General features: G+C 31.5%; 1 protein-coding gene across 1 annotated transcript; it reads left to right on the forward strand.

The window, feature by feature from the left end:
• Positions 1-1,409: 1,409 nt before the first annotated feature.
• Positions 1,410-2,236, forward strand: LOC105139300 (zinc finger protein 2-like). The gene has a single exon (XM_011045686.1). It carries the CDS (start codon positions 1,643-1,645, stop codon positions 2,147-2,149), a length of 507 nt encoding a protein of 168 aa, XP_011043988.1. The 5' UTR covers positions 1,410-1,642; the 3' UTR covers positions 2,150-2,236.
• Positions 2,237-16,757: the final 14,521 nt, after the last annotated feature.

Below are 16,757 nucleotides of genomic sequence, written 5' to 3' on the forward strand. Positions count from 1 at the left end.
CAAATTAATTTTCAGAGACACCCAAAGTTTACTTAGATGTATGAACAGTTTGTTTTTGCTGTGTGCAAAAGTGGTTTTTTTTTAAATATTTTTTAATGTATTTAGATTTTTTTGATATATTAATATTTAAAATAAATTTTAAAAAATAAAAAAATATTATTATTTTTATATATTTGTAAATAAATTTTTTAAAAAAAAAACTGCCATCACAATATTACATGAGCTCGCACATGTTATACAAGAAACACTAACAATCTATTTGATATTATAATAGTAGTTGTTTTTTAAAATATTTTTTATTTGAAAATATCTTAAAAAATTTTTATTTTATAAAATTTATTTTTGACATTAATATATTAAAATGATCTAAAATTACATATAAAATAATTTTAAAAAATAAAATTAATTTTTTATAAAAACACTTTTCAACTATAAAATTTTTTATGGGGCCTAAAGATTGGTGTGAAGGGTTTGGGGCGACTAGTTTCAGTGCTGGAGAAGGGAGAGTTGGGAAAGGTTAGGGAGGCAGTTTTATCTTCTAGGGTTTTTTTGTTTGTTAGGTGTTAAAGGTGATAGGATTGTTTTAAAATTTTCTTTTTAAAAAATAATCCTTGAATTATGTTACAAGGACATCAAGTTTATTTGATCTAAGAAACTAATTTTCAGTAACATTTTGCAAAACATTCATACTTATATCATGGAGAAATCTTGTGACTGACAAGTACTCTGTTGGAAAGCGAGAGTGAAAGGACATTGAGTTTTGTACTTAAGCACAGAAATCTCTTGAATTATTTGTCACAATGTAGTCTACGATCGAACAACATAAAGGTATCCAACTGGTTTGCAAATGGATTCAGTGCAGAGGGACTCCTTCTCATCCAGTAGGGTTGTTCAATGAACGACGACAATAGGATAGTTTTGGGACTAAGTAATGGTCTCTTATCATATTGCATGTTTAGTCAAGTCAAGATGGTTTTCCATGTTGATTAATCTAATACTAATATTAGCAAGCAAGATTAATCATGAGTGTATTACAATCTCAACTCGTACTCCATTGATTATAGAGAGAAGTTGATATTAATTGTATCCATATTGAAAAGATAGGCTAATTACGTAGGCTCGGAAGACAATGGGGGAAAAAAGATATAAAAGCTAAGCATTACTGAGATTTAGGTTTAATTAGTGTTCCCTCTGTTACGAGAACATATATTAGGAGAGATTTAATACGACGGAATTTTTCCATGGGCCGACAAGTGATTATAATGCTGCCATTAATGGAGGCGACAACCCTTCGATCCTACACTGACCCTTGCAGCTTCCTGTCTCTTTCTCTCTTTCTCTCTCTCACACACACATTCTAACAAAATTGCCTATCTCTTTTTCAGGAACAGTGAGCCATTGCAGCTTATATAATGTAAGACTGACCTTCTCCTTCTACTTCATTGTATCTCTACTCTCCAATTTTTCTCTTTTACTCAAATAGTCTAACTTCTTTTTTTTACTTTCCACAAATCTCTCTTCTCTCTCTCTCTCCCATTATAATCGATCACCACTCATCCGTAGTTACATCAAGCCCCATCTCCAATTAATACTTGGCTAATTATTCACTCTATCTTTCTCCCTATCCCTCTAGGCTAGGGCCATGGATTTCCAACCAAACACCTCTCTACGTCTAAGCCTACCAAGCAATCAACTAAACCTAGAACTTGTACTCGAGCCATCCTCTTCTTCATCATCATCTCCTCATAGTCCGGCAGAACCTCGAATTTTCTCATGCAACTACTGCCAAAGAAAGTTTTATAGCTCACAAGCTCTCGGGGGTCACCAAAATGCTCATAAGCTTGAGAGAACCTTGGCCAAAAAGAGCCGAGAGATGAGTTCATCCGTACGGGCTCATGGAAGATCGAACCCACGGTCAGGATCGTCTCCTTGCATGAGTGGGTCAAGCTTTCCTCGACATCATGAACCAGCCCTAGCAAGGTTCGAGCACCATGGACATGCTGGTAGGTTTGTTGATGACACGAGCTATGGCAGGACAGCGATGAATTATGGTTCCATGGAAGGTGTCGGGGGTTCTTGGTCCCTGGTGTATAGAACCGAAAATGTTCAAGAGGAGTTGAGCCAGCTAGATTTGTCTTTAAGGCTTTGAAATCTTGTAGTACTTCTAACTTCATTTTCGAATATTTCTATTTTATTGTTCGCTTTAATGTTTAATGTGCATGATATTTTAATTAAATCTTAAAAACAGAAAAGTTTTAAATGTGAAGAGTCAGAAAATCGGATGGAATGTCGTCTGGAAAAAAAAGATATTGAATTTTATAAATGAAGCATAACTTTTGTCTTTCGCACGCATTACGCTTACGCTGCGAGCCGATTCAAATTTTCTCAACATACAAATATAATATTTAAACAATAATAATCCAAGAAAAATCAAGTTTAATTTATTAAAACATGATTCACGGTATAAGATTAAAACAACTTAAAAAAAAAAAGTAAAAAAATCATCAAATTCAAGATCTAATAACTTAATATCAAAAATAAAAAAAATAACATCGAAGAAGTAAACCCGAGTCAACTCATCTAAATTGATAAACGTAAAACTCATAATATGATATTAGAATAAAAAATATAAAAAAGAAGTACCTAGCAAAAAACAACAAAGTTCAACAATAGATACTTATAAAAAAATACCGGACTAACTTTACCAACTTACCATCATAATAACCAAACATAAAGAAAAGAAAAAAAATAACAAAACTCAAGAGTAAATTATTTCATGCAAAATGATGAAACTAAAAAAAAAATTCATAAAAAATTGAGGAAAAAGTTAGACTTCCAAAAGAAGCACTTAGCAAAAAATACCAAAGTTAAAAAAAAAAAAAACTTAGTAACAAAATGCAAGCTAACTTGGGTTAACTTTATCACCTCGTATTTGGGATAACCTATTATACACTAACACAAGTATTTATTTTTAAATAATATTTAATAATTTACAATTTCATATGAGACAGAGATAAGCCAACAAAATAGAAAGCAAAACAAATCAGGAAGCTCAAGACCCAATAGTTTAATGCCAAATGATAACAATTTTTTTTTTTCAAAAAGACCCTAAAAAAGATCAAACTTAAACCTGGTACATCGTTAAAACTGGTAGACCAAGTTATGAAACTAAGATTATCTTATAAAGGACAAACATGAAATAACCACGAAGAAAATTTTCAAATCATAAAAAAATTAAAATCAAAATAACTAAAATCAAAATAATAAGGACTAAACAATGCACAAAAATAATTGAAAGAAACTGATTAGAGACTATATTGAAAAATAAAATAAATGAAGAAAAGGATATAAAAAGAGCAATAAAAAATGAGGACCAAAATTGAAAACCAAATAAAATAAAATTGAACTCCACAGGAAAAAATAAAAAAATAATAATTTAAAAGATAACAAAATAGCAATCAAAAGAATGAGGACTAGATTTGATAAAAAAAAAAATCTAATGAGATTAAATGATGAGGGATGAAATTAAACACAAAACCAACTTAAAGAAGCATCAAATCTATATAAAAAATAGAAATCAAAAGAATAAGGACCAAACCCAAAACAAATATAAACTGGAGGACACAATTGAATTTGTTAAAGCTTTGCGCGTATATCAAGTCTTAGGAGAGAGAAAAGAAAAGGAGAAAAAAGACCAATTATCACTAAACTGCCACTCAAATGGAAAAAAACACAACCCTAAAATATGTGCCACCACCTTCCATGTTGGGTTTGTAGGTGATCAACCTTTTTTATCCACCGTATATTCCTCCACGCACCACTAGAACAATGTAGGGGGCGATGACGTGCTTACATGTGTGTGGCACGCGTAGGCCTATTTTATGGATTTGTTAATATTATAATAATACAAATTACTAAAAAGGATTTAAGGGATATGAATTCTATGAAAACACAATGATGCAGATACAAAAATACCTCCCAAGACAGCTTTTGATTTTTCAAAGTCAAAGGGTAAACCTGAAAATTTACTATACATAAAATGTGCAAAGACAAAAAAAAAAAACCCCTCCTTTAAAGGCCAATATTTTTTAGATTTGAAAGACACAAATGTTATATGAAACAAAGACAAAAAAAGTTTTCATGAATCATGAACTCACAAAGCAATTTTATGTAAATTAATACAATGATGAGGTTAAATTTATCAGTCCTTAGAAATCATACTTGAAATGAGGAAATGTCATTTTTATACCTCTTAAAAATAAATATATCCCTTGCAGTCCCAATTTAGGCTGAAATGAAGTTTTTTCTTTCACAAGATAACCTTGGTTAGGATTACACCTGACATGAGGGGAAAGTATTAGAAGATGATGAGAATAAAGGTATTTGAGAACATCCAGTAACAATAAAAAATTTGAAAAAACCTAAAAACCATCTACTAATAATGAACGAAATCCATGAGATCTTGATTGAGGCCACAAGCCTAAAAAGCCTAAAAAGAAAAAGGAACAGGGGTTTACTAAATGACAAATCTTGAAAAAAAAAAGGAAAATTGTTGAAGAACTTAGAAATGAAACATGTCTAGGTTTTTTATCAAGGGCTTGAAAAATAAAATGGCATTGATATCTTATAAAAAGTTTGATGTGAGCATATAAAGAGATTTCAAAAAAAGAAAAGTCAATTGAAGGGTTCAATCAAAATTTTATAGTGAAAGAAAAACCTAGAAAGATCCTTTATCTCAACTCTTAAAAGTGAAGGATTTTGATAGCATATCATATGCTGAAAGAATAGCAAAGGTGGATGAAAGGGCAACAAGGAGTGAAAGTGATCCTAGATCCATAAAAATCTTTAAACACCATTTGAGCTTGTAAATTCCTTTTCTTTGGTAGCGATGAAACTCATCCTTCATTACGTACCTTAAATAGTCCATTCTAATCAAGCAAGTAGGAAAGAATGATAAATAATGCTCTTAAAATATAAGAAACCATTTATAAGAGTCATGATGAATTGATTAACTATTCTTTTTTGTTTACATTTAGAAAATCCAAACACAAGACTTCTGTTATAACCCATGTTTGGGCCTCTGCACAAAAAAGAAGAAAATAAAAAAAAATAAAAAAAAATATAGTCAAAAGAAATCCAAAAAATAATAGCAGTGAAAAGAGGAAGTCAAAGCACATAGAAAATAGCCAAAAATTAGTTGAGGAGGTTCAAAAATAAAAAATTAAAACTTGACAGTATATTATTGACTGATGAGAGCCCTCTTGATAAAGAAAATTTGATTTGAGAAAGAAAAATCCAAAAAAAAAAAGATGTTTATGGATTCAATTAAATTTTATTGATGATTTAATTGAATTTATGAAGGGTTTGATTACAAGAAAAATTGATTTTAAAGTCAATTTGGACTTTAATTGAAAAAAATTAAAATTATAGGGCCAAATTATAATTTTTTTAGAGTTGGTTTGGTCAAATTAGGGGCTTAACTGTATAGATAGTGAAGTTTGATGGCCAATTAGGGACTTGATTGAAGAAAACCGAAACCAACGACCAAAATAGAAAAAACATGCAAATTAAAGTACTGATTCAAAATTAAAGCATTTTGGCGATGTTTTCTTTTCAATGAAACAACGAGTTTTAGGCAAAATAGTGTCGTTTCATCCACTATTCAAAAAAAAAAGACAAAATAGTGTCGTTTTGAATGACAATGTGGTTCTTCTTCTTCCCCTGGACATACGAGGCAGGGGATGAAGAAACTTTTGTCATCCTTTGCAACAACTATATCTCTCCCTCTTTTCTTCGCCTACTTTCCAAAAAAACACAACACATCTCATAGCCTACCACCAACCATGTACACCCTTACTTGACATCATGTAAAAAGAGAGAAAGAATGTTAAACTTTGCATGAAAGTTTTAGGTCTATATTTTAGCCTTCTAGCTATATAAACCAAACTAAAATACAAGATCTATAACCCCAGATATGACCCAATAACTGAACAGTGTTTCAATTTAAATTGAATCAGCATTTCTTTTTTAAGCTTAGCCTTTTCTTTATCCTTTCACTTTCAATAGTTAATCACATCAATCAATCCTTTGAATTGTGATATATTCCTACATTTAAAATAAATATTTATCATAAATTAAAGCTATCTTATATTATTAGATATATTATTATAAAACATGTTCTAGTTAAGGAGTTATTGATACTTCAAGTGCAAAATACTAATGTAAAATATTGATAAAAATGTATTTTTAATACTAATCAATAAGTATAGTAACTAGTTAATTATAATTAACTGGTTACTATACATGGCATAATAACCAGTCCGGGTTGGATCATCAGCCAAGTCCATGTGGCTGGGCTGAGTCCAACCTAATATAAGATAGCAGGTATTTTATTTAGGTCGATCCTAGCCCAATTTTATTCCGGGTCCAGCCTCATCCAAAAAAGAAATTCAAAAAAAAATTAAAAAATCCTTTTGAAAGAATTGTGATTTTCCCGTGTATTTCTCTACTGAATTTTGCTTAATATTGGTTTGTATTTTTATACTGTAAAGATATAAATCTAATATTAAAATACTCGATTTTCATCAAAGCATTGCAAAAATTATAAAACAACAAAAAAAAAGTCTTGTTTTCATGTATACAACCAAGTTTCTAAAAAAAATATATCATATTTTCCTACAATAAAAAAAATTCAAAATACGTATTAACATGCATTTTGGATTTAATAACCATTTTATTAAAGTTGCGAGAACTTGGCTAATATTTCAAAAATCCAACAAAATATTTTGTTTTGTTTTAGTATCTAAGGTTATGACCTTATACGTAAGACATGTTCTGAATATTAAATTGTTTTGTTGATGTTAGAACGATTAGGTTTTACTCAATAAGATAAGGATATTCTTACATAAGAATACTTTTCTTAAACCATAGACAAACCACCAATTAGAAATATGATAAAACCATATAATATATTAGACAAGAAAACAATGTAGCTTACTTTAGGTAGGGCGTATTTGAGATTCTAATACATTTCCTTTAAGCATCCAGTCTCCGTACTCAATCTCTGAGAACAGTTAGAGTTCCTAGTGACTAAAATACTAGATGACGACTCCTATTTTTTTTTTTCCACTGAACTTTATAGTAGCTCTTAATCCTTCAACTCACTATTTTTTCTAATTTTTTGGCCTATTTTCTTCCATTTTAGAGCCTAAGTTCTTGTCCCTTGCGGAGAGTTTTTGAGTTCTTGTTTTTTTTTTTTGTTGATTTTTAAAAGAAGTGTGTCGCTACGCGACGTCGGGCGACGACTCCACTCCTTTTTTTTTGTTTTTTAAACAAAAGGAATTTAGTTTTTTATTTGATTGGGGGAAATAAAGATTTTATTGTAGTCGCCATCTAGTAATTTGAGGGAACTAGAAATCCAAAATTAGACACTGGTCCCAGAGATTCGGGTACTGGGTTAGTTATGATTAAGGGAAGGTAGACACCACCCTTAAAACATCCTTTCAGAGAAAGGTTACCTTTACTCGTGTGTTTTTCTTATTTTTGATTCAAATGCTATTATATTTTTGAGCATATTTGTAAAATTTTTAACATGGTTAACGTCGGTCCCTAAAAATAGGAGACGCGTTAAAAATGACATCAGTCCCTAAAATTAGGAGACTTTGTCTAAAATATCGACGTTTATCCCTAAAAAGGAGAGTTACGTCTAATTTACCAAATAAATAATAATGGACATAATCCATATTTGGTATTTAATTTTTTTTGACATCGGTCCTTTTCTATAAATAAAAGAGACGTGTCGAGAAAATTTATTTTATTAAATAAAAATTATTTTGATATCATTCACAAATAGATATATCAATTCTTGAAAATTGGGTTTTTGACCTATGAACAGTGATATGATAAAATGTGTGTTAAACCCGCGTTGTTATTTATTTTGGTTTTCTTTTGTTTTTTTTTTTATGCAAGGATTTACAAGTATTTATATATAAAAATATCAAAAAATACAATAAAATATCATAAAAAATTACCTGAGCACCCCTGTATAGGCAAAAGACTGAAATACCCTCGGATTTATCGAAAATTTACGAAAATGCCACTGGACCCGCGGTTGCTGTTCACGCGCTGTTACTGTTCACGCGCGGGTACTGTTCACGCCGAAATTTTCCGGCGAGTTTCCGGAAAAAGATAGTCGATTCTGGTAGATCTGAGGACGAGGATTCTGATGGTGGTGGTCTCGTTGTCCGTTGATGGCTGAGGAGGGAGAATCGACGACTTGAAGGTCGTTTGGTCGATGTCGGTCACGCCCTTTTTCCGGCCAAATTAGCCGGTGAAAAAGTGTTAAAAGGCCGGGGTTTTGCTCAGGGGGAGGCGATGCACAATTCTGCGGTGGTTGAACGGCTTGAGACGGCCGGAAATGGGAGATCCGTGGAGAGAGAGAATCGCCGGCGAGAGGAGAGAGAATCTCTGAGTTTTGATCTGGTGTGGACGAGTGTATGGTGCACTCATGCGTCTGAAGGCTGTGAACCGCTGGATTTTGGATGAATAGATCGTGCGGTTGTGATTCGTTTGATCTCCAAGTTGATCGGACGGTCAGGATTGAATGGTCTACGATCTGGTGCGGCGCGGTGTGCCGAGTGCTCGGTATACCTGCTGACGTGGCGCAACCAGATCGAAGGGCAGATTATTTGAACGGCTGAGATTTATTTGGGTTTTAATCTGGTGTGGTAAAGCCTATTGTATCCTAAGAAATCAAAGGCTCAGATCTAAACACTATTAGATCTAACGGTTGGGATATTTTTGGTATTTTTTTATTTATAAAAAAAAAAAATTTAATATCTTACTAGGGTGCAGAAAAATATAAGAAAAATGAATAGTACTCAAACAGTAACCCAAATAGTAATACGAACTTGAGAATTGAGAATGCAGAATCAATTTTTTAATCTTTTCTCCTTCCCTGCTGTCTTGAATTCATTGGCGATTTATAGCCAATGAATTCAGACAATAATTCACGGATGAATTGTTAGCAATTCACGGATTCAAACTTCCACCGATTACTATTTGTCTTATTATATATAATAATATTAAATATTAAATAATAATACTAAATAATAATAATAATATTTATTTACAGGGGTAAAAATTAAAAATTCAAATCAGTATTATAAAAAGTTTTTTCATCCGCTAAAAATTAATTTTAAATTATAAAAAAAACTTTTTTATACGGGTATCAACTCGGTGGACCGGGTTTTTTGACCCAAAAATACCAGTTTTGACAAAAATAGTCCGAAACTCATTTTTTATCGCGGTTGGCATGGTGGGACCCGTATTGACCCGGTGGACTCGGTTTTGACCGAAAATGATAGTTTTGACCCGAAACAGCCCCAAACTCATTTTTCACCCCGGTCGACATGGTGGGACCCGTATTGACCCGGTGGACTCGGTTTTGACCGAAAATGACGGTTTTGACCCGAAACAGCTCGAAACTCATTTTTCATTGTGGTCGACATGGTGGGACCCGTATTGACCCGACGGACTCGGTTTTGATAGAAAATGACGGTTTTGACCCGAAACGTCCTGAAACTCATTTTTCATCCCGGTCGACATCGTTTAACCCGTATTGACCTGGTGGACTCGGTTTTGACAGAAAATGATGGTTGACTCGAGAAAATATATTTTAAACTCTTTTTTTTTATTTATTATATTTTTTGTCATGAATAATAAGATAAAATAACATTCCTAAAAAATTTTAGTGAATCCAAAATTGGGTTACAACAAAGTGCATAATTTAAGGTAGTGCTTAGTTACTGTCCTACAACAAAAAAGATATAGACATCGAGGACAAAGAGACAAGATAAAATTAGTGACAAAAATATAATTATGTTTGGTAGTGGTGTACAAGACAATTATTGTTTTTGCATTTTGTTTGGTTGATGATAAGTAAGACATAATAAAATATAAAAAAATCTATTTTACCTTTGATATATATTATTGTAAAACTTACACACATACACATATATTAGAAATTATTATTTATTATTATTTTACTTTCAGTTCATATTAAGTTTTGAAATTAATAATAGTATAATAAATCTAGTTATAAAACTAAACCAGGTTAGGACTTGAAGCCTAAATTGGTCCAGGTTTAAGGAAAAAAATAGGAAGAATTGACCTAGCTTGACTAGTTCAAAAATGCAAATCAATTATTAACCCGGGGTAAAACCTATATCAAAAACTTGTTGACTATTTTTTTAAAAAAATCTTTTTTACTAAAACAATGTCGTGAAATTACATCTAACACAATCTAGGTTTGTCGGTTTACAAATATCATTAATGACTAAATTTAAATATGGCAAATGAGCTTCCAGTAAGATAGTAAGATCAAAACTCAACAAACGATTATGATTTGTTAACTAATTTGTATAATGGTTAACCTCGTGATAAATACGTTTGATGAAAACTTATCATTGTATTTTAAGAGGGATCTTTATTACTTTAACTAGTTGGGAAACCTTAAATATAATTTGATCTATTTGTAGCAAATTTCTAAGGCAAATAAATGTAGAACTTGGCTCTTATTGACTATCTTGTTGGAATATTCTGAAAGTGTCATTGCCATAAAAAAAAAACTTAATTATGATTCATGAGCTATAACTTACCTTAAGAATTAAAAGAAAAAAAATAACATAAAAAGGATAGAGTCAACTCAAAATAAATATGAGCCATTGAATTCGGTTACAAATAAAGGTCCAATTTGACAAATGAAACAGGAACTCTATACATACTTCTTAATAAGATTTTTATTCTTATTGCTAAGCACTTTTCAATTAAATGTTCATACTTTTTGGTCTTTTTATACTTTCAAAACTGTTGGTGTATACTATCGCGGGGTGCGCGAGCATCTAGTGACGGCGGAGGCTCCTGTTATGCCTTATGTGAGGGGTGTTGTGATAGGAAGGTTTGTTGGATTTAATCATAAAATTATGATTAAGGTTCAGGAATCGCCACCTAGTATTATGGTCACTAGAAACCTATAGTATGCGAGAGTTTGAGTAAGGGACTGGTTGTGCAAGGGGAAGACGCATAACCCAGTGCACCCTACCTAAGGTAAGCTGCATTGTTGTTTGATTGTTTTTTAAGTCAGGTTTCTATGTGTTGGTCTTTTCTAAGGCTCAAGGCAGATCTCTCTTCATAAGAGAGCATCTACCTTATCGGGTTAAATCATAACCGTTTTAAAGTCTGAATTTTAGCATCGCATTTATTTACATCTTGTATTTTTAATACCTTAGAGTATACTTTATCATGTAATTTTACACCCCACAAATATTAAAGTCTACATATAGATTCTAAAAAAAAAAGGATTGAAATTTTTTTTTGACATATTGGCCAAATCCTAATGGATAATCATAAACTAGTTACGATATCCATTTTTAGATTTAAAAAAAAATGAAAAAGATGTAATTTTGTTTTTTTTATAAAAAACATGCTTGGAAAAATTTCAGGATTTGGCCGTATGCAACAAAATATGTTTTTTAAAAAATGTTTAGAATTCTTTATAATTTCAGAGGAAACCGGACATTTTAATACCGGATTTGTATTTTATAGTGTAAATACACAACCCGATATTATGCAAAATTGATAAAAATATATATATATATGAGAAAATCATAAATTTTTTGAAATGATTTTTTTTGAAGATTTTTAGACTTAAAAGAAAACCCACTGCATGAACAGTGGAACTCCACGGGGAAGACGAAGGAGCAAGGGAAGGGTAGCAGACCACCTGGCGTGGCGGTTATGGCTGGCTGGCAGGGGAAGACAACCTGAAGTCGGCAGTGGAAACGATGGTGGAGTTGGCTGTAGCGACTGCAGCTGGAAGAGGAAGAAAGAAGGAAGAAAAAACACTCGAGAGAGGTTGTAGAGAGGAGAGAGAAACTGACGATGGCTCTTGATGGTCGGCTGGTGGTTAAGTTGGCTTCCTATGGTGGAGCTGATGGTGGAATGACCGGTGGTGATGGTGGTGGTGGCTGAAGGCCACGGTGGAGAGAGAAAGAAGAGAATTTGCAGAAATCGGCAGAAAAATTGGTTTTTTAGCTGATTTTGGACCCGATTTTCTCCTCCCTCAGATCATAACATCAGCCTCTATTTATAGGCGATGGAAGAGGGTAATTTCATCTGAATTGGGGTAAAATTCCAGCCTTTAATTCTATTGGGAAGGATCTCAACAATTGGTTCAAACTAGGCATGATGCACTGTCAAATCTATCAAAAAAGCTGCCTGAGTTGCCATGTTTAGGCCAGATTCTACACCGATGGATTGTCATTCCGATTGAAATATTCACATCATGATGGAGAGGAACTGCAGATGATCATTTTCATGCAAGTTTGGCTAAATATGGTACGCTTGCAAAGTAGATAACCGGACCAGCTGTTTCAAAGATTTAAAGAAGAAGATGAACAGTACCAAAGTTCTGATTTTGGCCAAAGTTCATTTCAGTCCTCCCTCTTTAAATTTCTTTCAATTAAACCTCTAATTGACCCTAAAATTTTTCAATTAAGCCCCGAATGAACTTCAATTGGAGCTCCGACGTTATGCGCCTATTGCCATATGGTCCTTGGTCTTAGATTTCTTCAATTTAGCTCCTAATTGATCCCAAAACTTTAATTTTCTTGAAATTTGGCCTCTAATTTCAATAAATTAAATTTGATTTCTTAAAATTTCAATCTTCTCAATTAAGCCTAAATTAGGCTCCCAAACTTAATTTTTCACCAATTAAGTCCCAAATAAAAGTAATTTGACCCATTTAAAGTATAATTAAATCCTTGTACTTAATTAAATTCTTCAATTGGACCCAAATTAATTCTTAAACATAATTAAAATTTAATTTGGCCTATAATTAAATCAAATTGGCCTATTAAAAATTTAATTATGTCATTGGACTTAATTTTTATGTAAATTCATCCAATAACCATTTAATTTGACCTTTAATTTGCATTTTTGTTTCTCTATTTTTGGGTATCATGGGGTACAATTAGGTCTTGAATTTCTTCTAAAAATTACCGCTTGATTTTCCGACCTATTTTCTCCACGTTGCCAGCCTTTATTTTATTTTTTGATTTTTATTTTGAAAAAAAAGTGAATTTTTGGGGAATAACCTAGAATTGGGTTATGACATATACCATGCTAGAATTTTTTAAAAAAATAAAACCATGGTTGATGGGTTGCAGTTTTTAGGTCAAATTTCAAATGAGTTCCATTTACTTGTAGTGTTAATTTTTTTTCAAAATTATTATCTTACATAAATTTTTTAACATGAAACATTAACATGATTAAAATAAAATAAAGGTGAAGAAGAAATCGATGTCAAAGAATCATTGGTTGACTTGTTTGTTATGAAATTAAAAACCTTTATCCTCCATAAAAGAAAAAAATATGAGATTGCCTTGTTGTTTGTCAAAGAACCATTGTTCTGTTCAACTCATCTCATCTCGAGATCAAGCATATACACGAGCACCGGTCATGAGCCCTAGGCCTTGGGCTTTAAGTCTTAGGTCCTGAGCTTGAGTTTTACTTTTTTCGCTAACTTATTTTGGAATTGAATTCTAGTTTATTATAAAAATATTTCATTGATCCATTAAGAATTATTTTTTGTCAATCCATTTCTATTTTTATCTCATGAATAAAGAGTTTAAATAGTTGTCTTCTTCTTCTTCCCGAATAATTTTTCAAAGGAAAAGTCTTATTAAGGCAAACTAAATGTCATACCTTTCTATTCATACCTATTTGTTCTTTTTTATACTTTCAAAACGATTGGTGTATACCATGTTAGAATTTTTTTTTTAAAAAATAAAACCATGGTTGATAGGTGGCATTTTTTTAGGTCAACTTTCAAATGAGTTCCATTTACTTGTAGTGTTAATTTTTTTATTTGATAATTATTATCTTACATAAATTCTTTAACATGAAACATTAACATGATTAAAACAAAATAAAGGTGAAGAAGAAATCGATGTCAAAGAATCATTAGTTGACTTGTTTGTTTGAAATTAAAAACCTTTATCCTCTATAGAAGAAAAAAAAATATGAGATGGTCTTATAGTTTGTCAAAAACCCATTGTCTCGTTCAACTCAGCTCAGCTCGAGATCAAGCACAGATGCGAGCACAGGTCATGAGTCCTAGACCTCATGCTTTGGGTCCTAGTTCTTGAGCTTGAGTTTGACTTTTTTTGCTAACCTATTTTGAAATTGAATTTTAGTTTATTATAAAATATTTCATTGATCCATTAAGAATTATTTTTTGCCAGTCCATTTCTATTTTTATCTCATGAATAAAGAGTTTGAATAATTGTCTTCTTCTTCTTCCCAAATAATTTTTCAAAGGAAAAAAGTCTTATTAAGGCAAACTAAATGTCACATTTCAAAATTTTTATGGAAGGTAACTAAGACAAAACGATGACAATTAGTTTTGGTAATTACTAAAATATTTTTGCATCAATTTTGGTTTTAAAAATCATTATAAAAAGGAGTTGAAGGATAGATGTTTTATTCATTTTTTTTATTTGTTAACTTCTAAAGGAATTGCATACTATAAACGTATAGTTGTTGGAATCTTGAGAAAGTGTTTTGCACCAAAATATGAATAATAAAGCTTTAAAGACATATTATCTAAATTGACAATAACAAATTTCTAGTTTACATTGGCTTTAAGTTTCTTAAACAAGTAAGTATTATAGCTACAATATGGTTTAAGTCAAATTATATAATTATCTTTATAAATCATAATATACCTATTAGGATTCAAGTTTGCATATAACTTTTGATTTATAGGAATAGAATACATGCTTCGTTACTTGTATGATTAGATATAATTGCATGATTAACTAAACAAAATAATCTACAGAAAAAATTCATATTGTATGATATGTAAAATAAAATGATCTATAAAAAAAATACATATTATATGATCTATAAGTCAAATCTATACCTCACAAACAATATCAAAAAATTATATCCAAGAAATTTAGATATACGAATATATTGTTGAGAAAATTAGTAATATTCATGTAAGGATTGTCCTAGTCTTTAGGAATGTCAGCAAGTTTGTTTCTGTTTACCTAGTCAATAGGAGTTTGTTTTAAAAGTTGGATAGTGTATATTTTCATGTTGCTTTCAGTTATGTATTAGTCTATTTATAGGTTAATTATTTATCAATAAATTATAAGAAAGTTGATCTTATGCTTTCTCTATATCCTCTGTTTCCTACTGTTAGTGTGTAAAAACATCCTATAGTATTTTGTTTGTATCTGTGGTAGCAGAGCTTCGTTGAGTTCCAAAAAGAAAAAAAAAAGTGAAATTAATGGCTTCTAAAAGTTTTTTACAGCCAATTATTCCATGCTTCAATGGTTATTATGACCATTGGAGCATGCTCATGGAGAATTTCTTGAGGTCCAAAGAATATTAGATGGTTTTTGTTTCTGGAGTAGCAGAACCAGTAGCAGATGTTATGCTAATAGATGTGCAACAGACAAAGCTTGAACAGTTGAAGTTAAAGGATCTTAAAACAAAGAATTATCTCTTCCAAGGTATTGATCGCTCAATTTTGGAAACCATTCTTTGTAAAGACACAGCCAAGCATATTTGGGATTCCATGAAAAAGAAGTACCAAGGTACAATAAGGGCTAAGAGACAGCAGCTTCAAGCACTTCGTTTAGAATTCAAAATGTTTCAAATGAAGTGAGGACAATTAGTTACAGACTATTTTTCAAGAACGATGGCAATCATTAACAAGATGTGGATTTATGGTGATAAGATAAAGGACATTCTTATTGTTGAGAAAATTCTTTGATCTGTGAGATTGAAATTTAATTCTGTTGTTTTTATTATAGAAGTAGCTAATGATGTTGGTTTACTATCAATTGATAAATTACCAAGTTCTTTGTTGGTTCATGAACAAGAAATTAACCAACAAGAAAAAAAAAAAAAGAACAAGCATTGAAGGCCTTATCAGAAAATCACTTTACACCCAGTAGAGCTTATAAATGTCAAGGTAAAGGAAGCAGAAATAAGAATGATCATGAGAACCAACAACATAATCATTATCATTAAAAGAGTCAATTTCAAGGAAAAGGTAGAGGATATGAAGGCCACCACTCAACAACTTATAGATCAAAGTCAGCAAATAAGTTCAATGTTGAGTGATTTAGATGTCATAGGTATGGCTATTATAAATCATAATGTTGAACTAATTTGAATAAACAAAGTGGAGATCAAACTAACTTTACAGAAAAGGAAGAAGATGTGTCTCTTTTGATGGTGTGGCACATGAAGGAAGAAACTCAACAAAACATGTGTTATTTAGACACTGACTACAGTAACCACATGTGCGGAGAGAATAAGGCATTTTCTTACTTGAATGAATCCTTTCACAGCTCTGTTAAGTTAGGTGACAACTCTAAATTTTTTGTTATGGGAAAAGAAAAGGTAAAAATCCAAACCAAAGGAAATTCTACCAACACTATCCTTAATGTTCTTTTTGTGCCAAATTTAAAGACCAACTTGCTTAGAGTAGGCCAGTTACAAGAAAAGGGATATAAGACTTTTATCAAATGTCGTACGTGTGCGGAGTCGTGGTGATCGTCCACTCTCATAATGTGTTGTATCTATTTGGAAAATATAAGGGGTAAGGAATTCTTACCTCTTATTAGTGGAGAAATATAATGGGAGTCACCACCTAGTATTTTGGTCACTAGAAACCCCAA

Source organism: Populus euphratica, unplaced genomic scaffold (assembly GCF_000495115.2).
Source record: "Populus euphratica unplaced genomic scaffold, PopEup_1.0 scaffold141.1, whole genome shotgun sequence".
In the NCBI taxonomy this organism is placed as follows: domain Eukaryota; kingdom Viridiplantae; phylum Streptophyta; class Magnoliopsida; order Malpighiales; family Salicaceae; genus Populus; species Populus euphratica.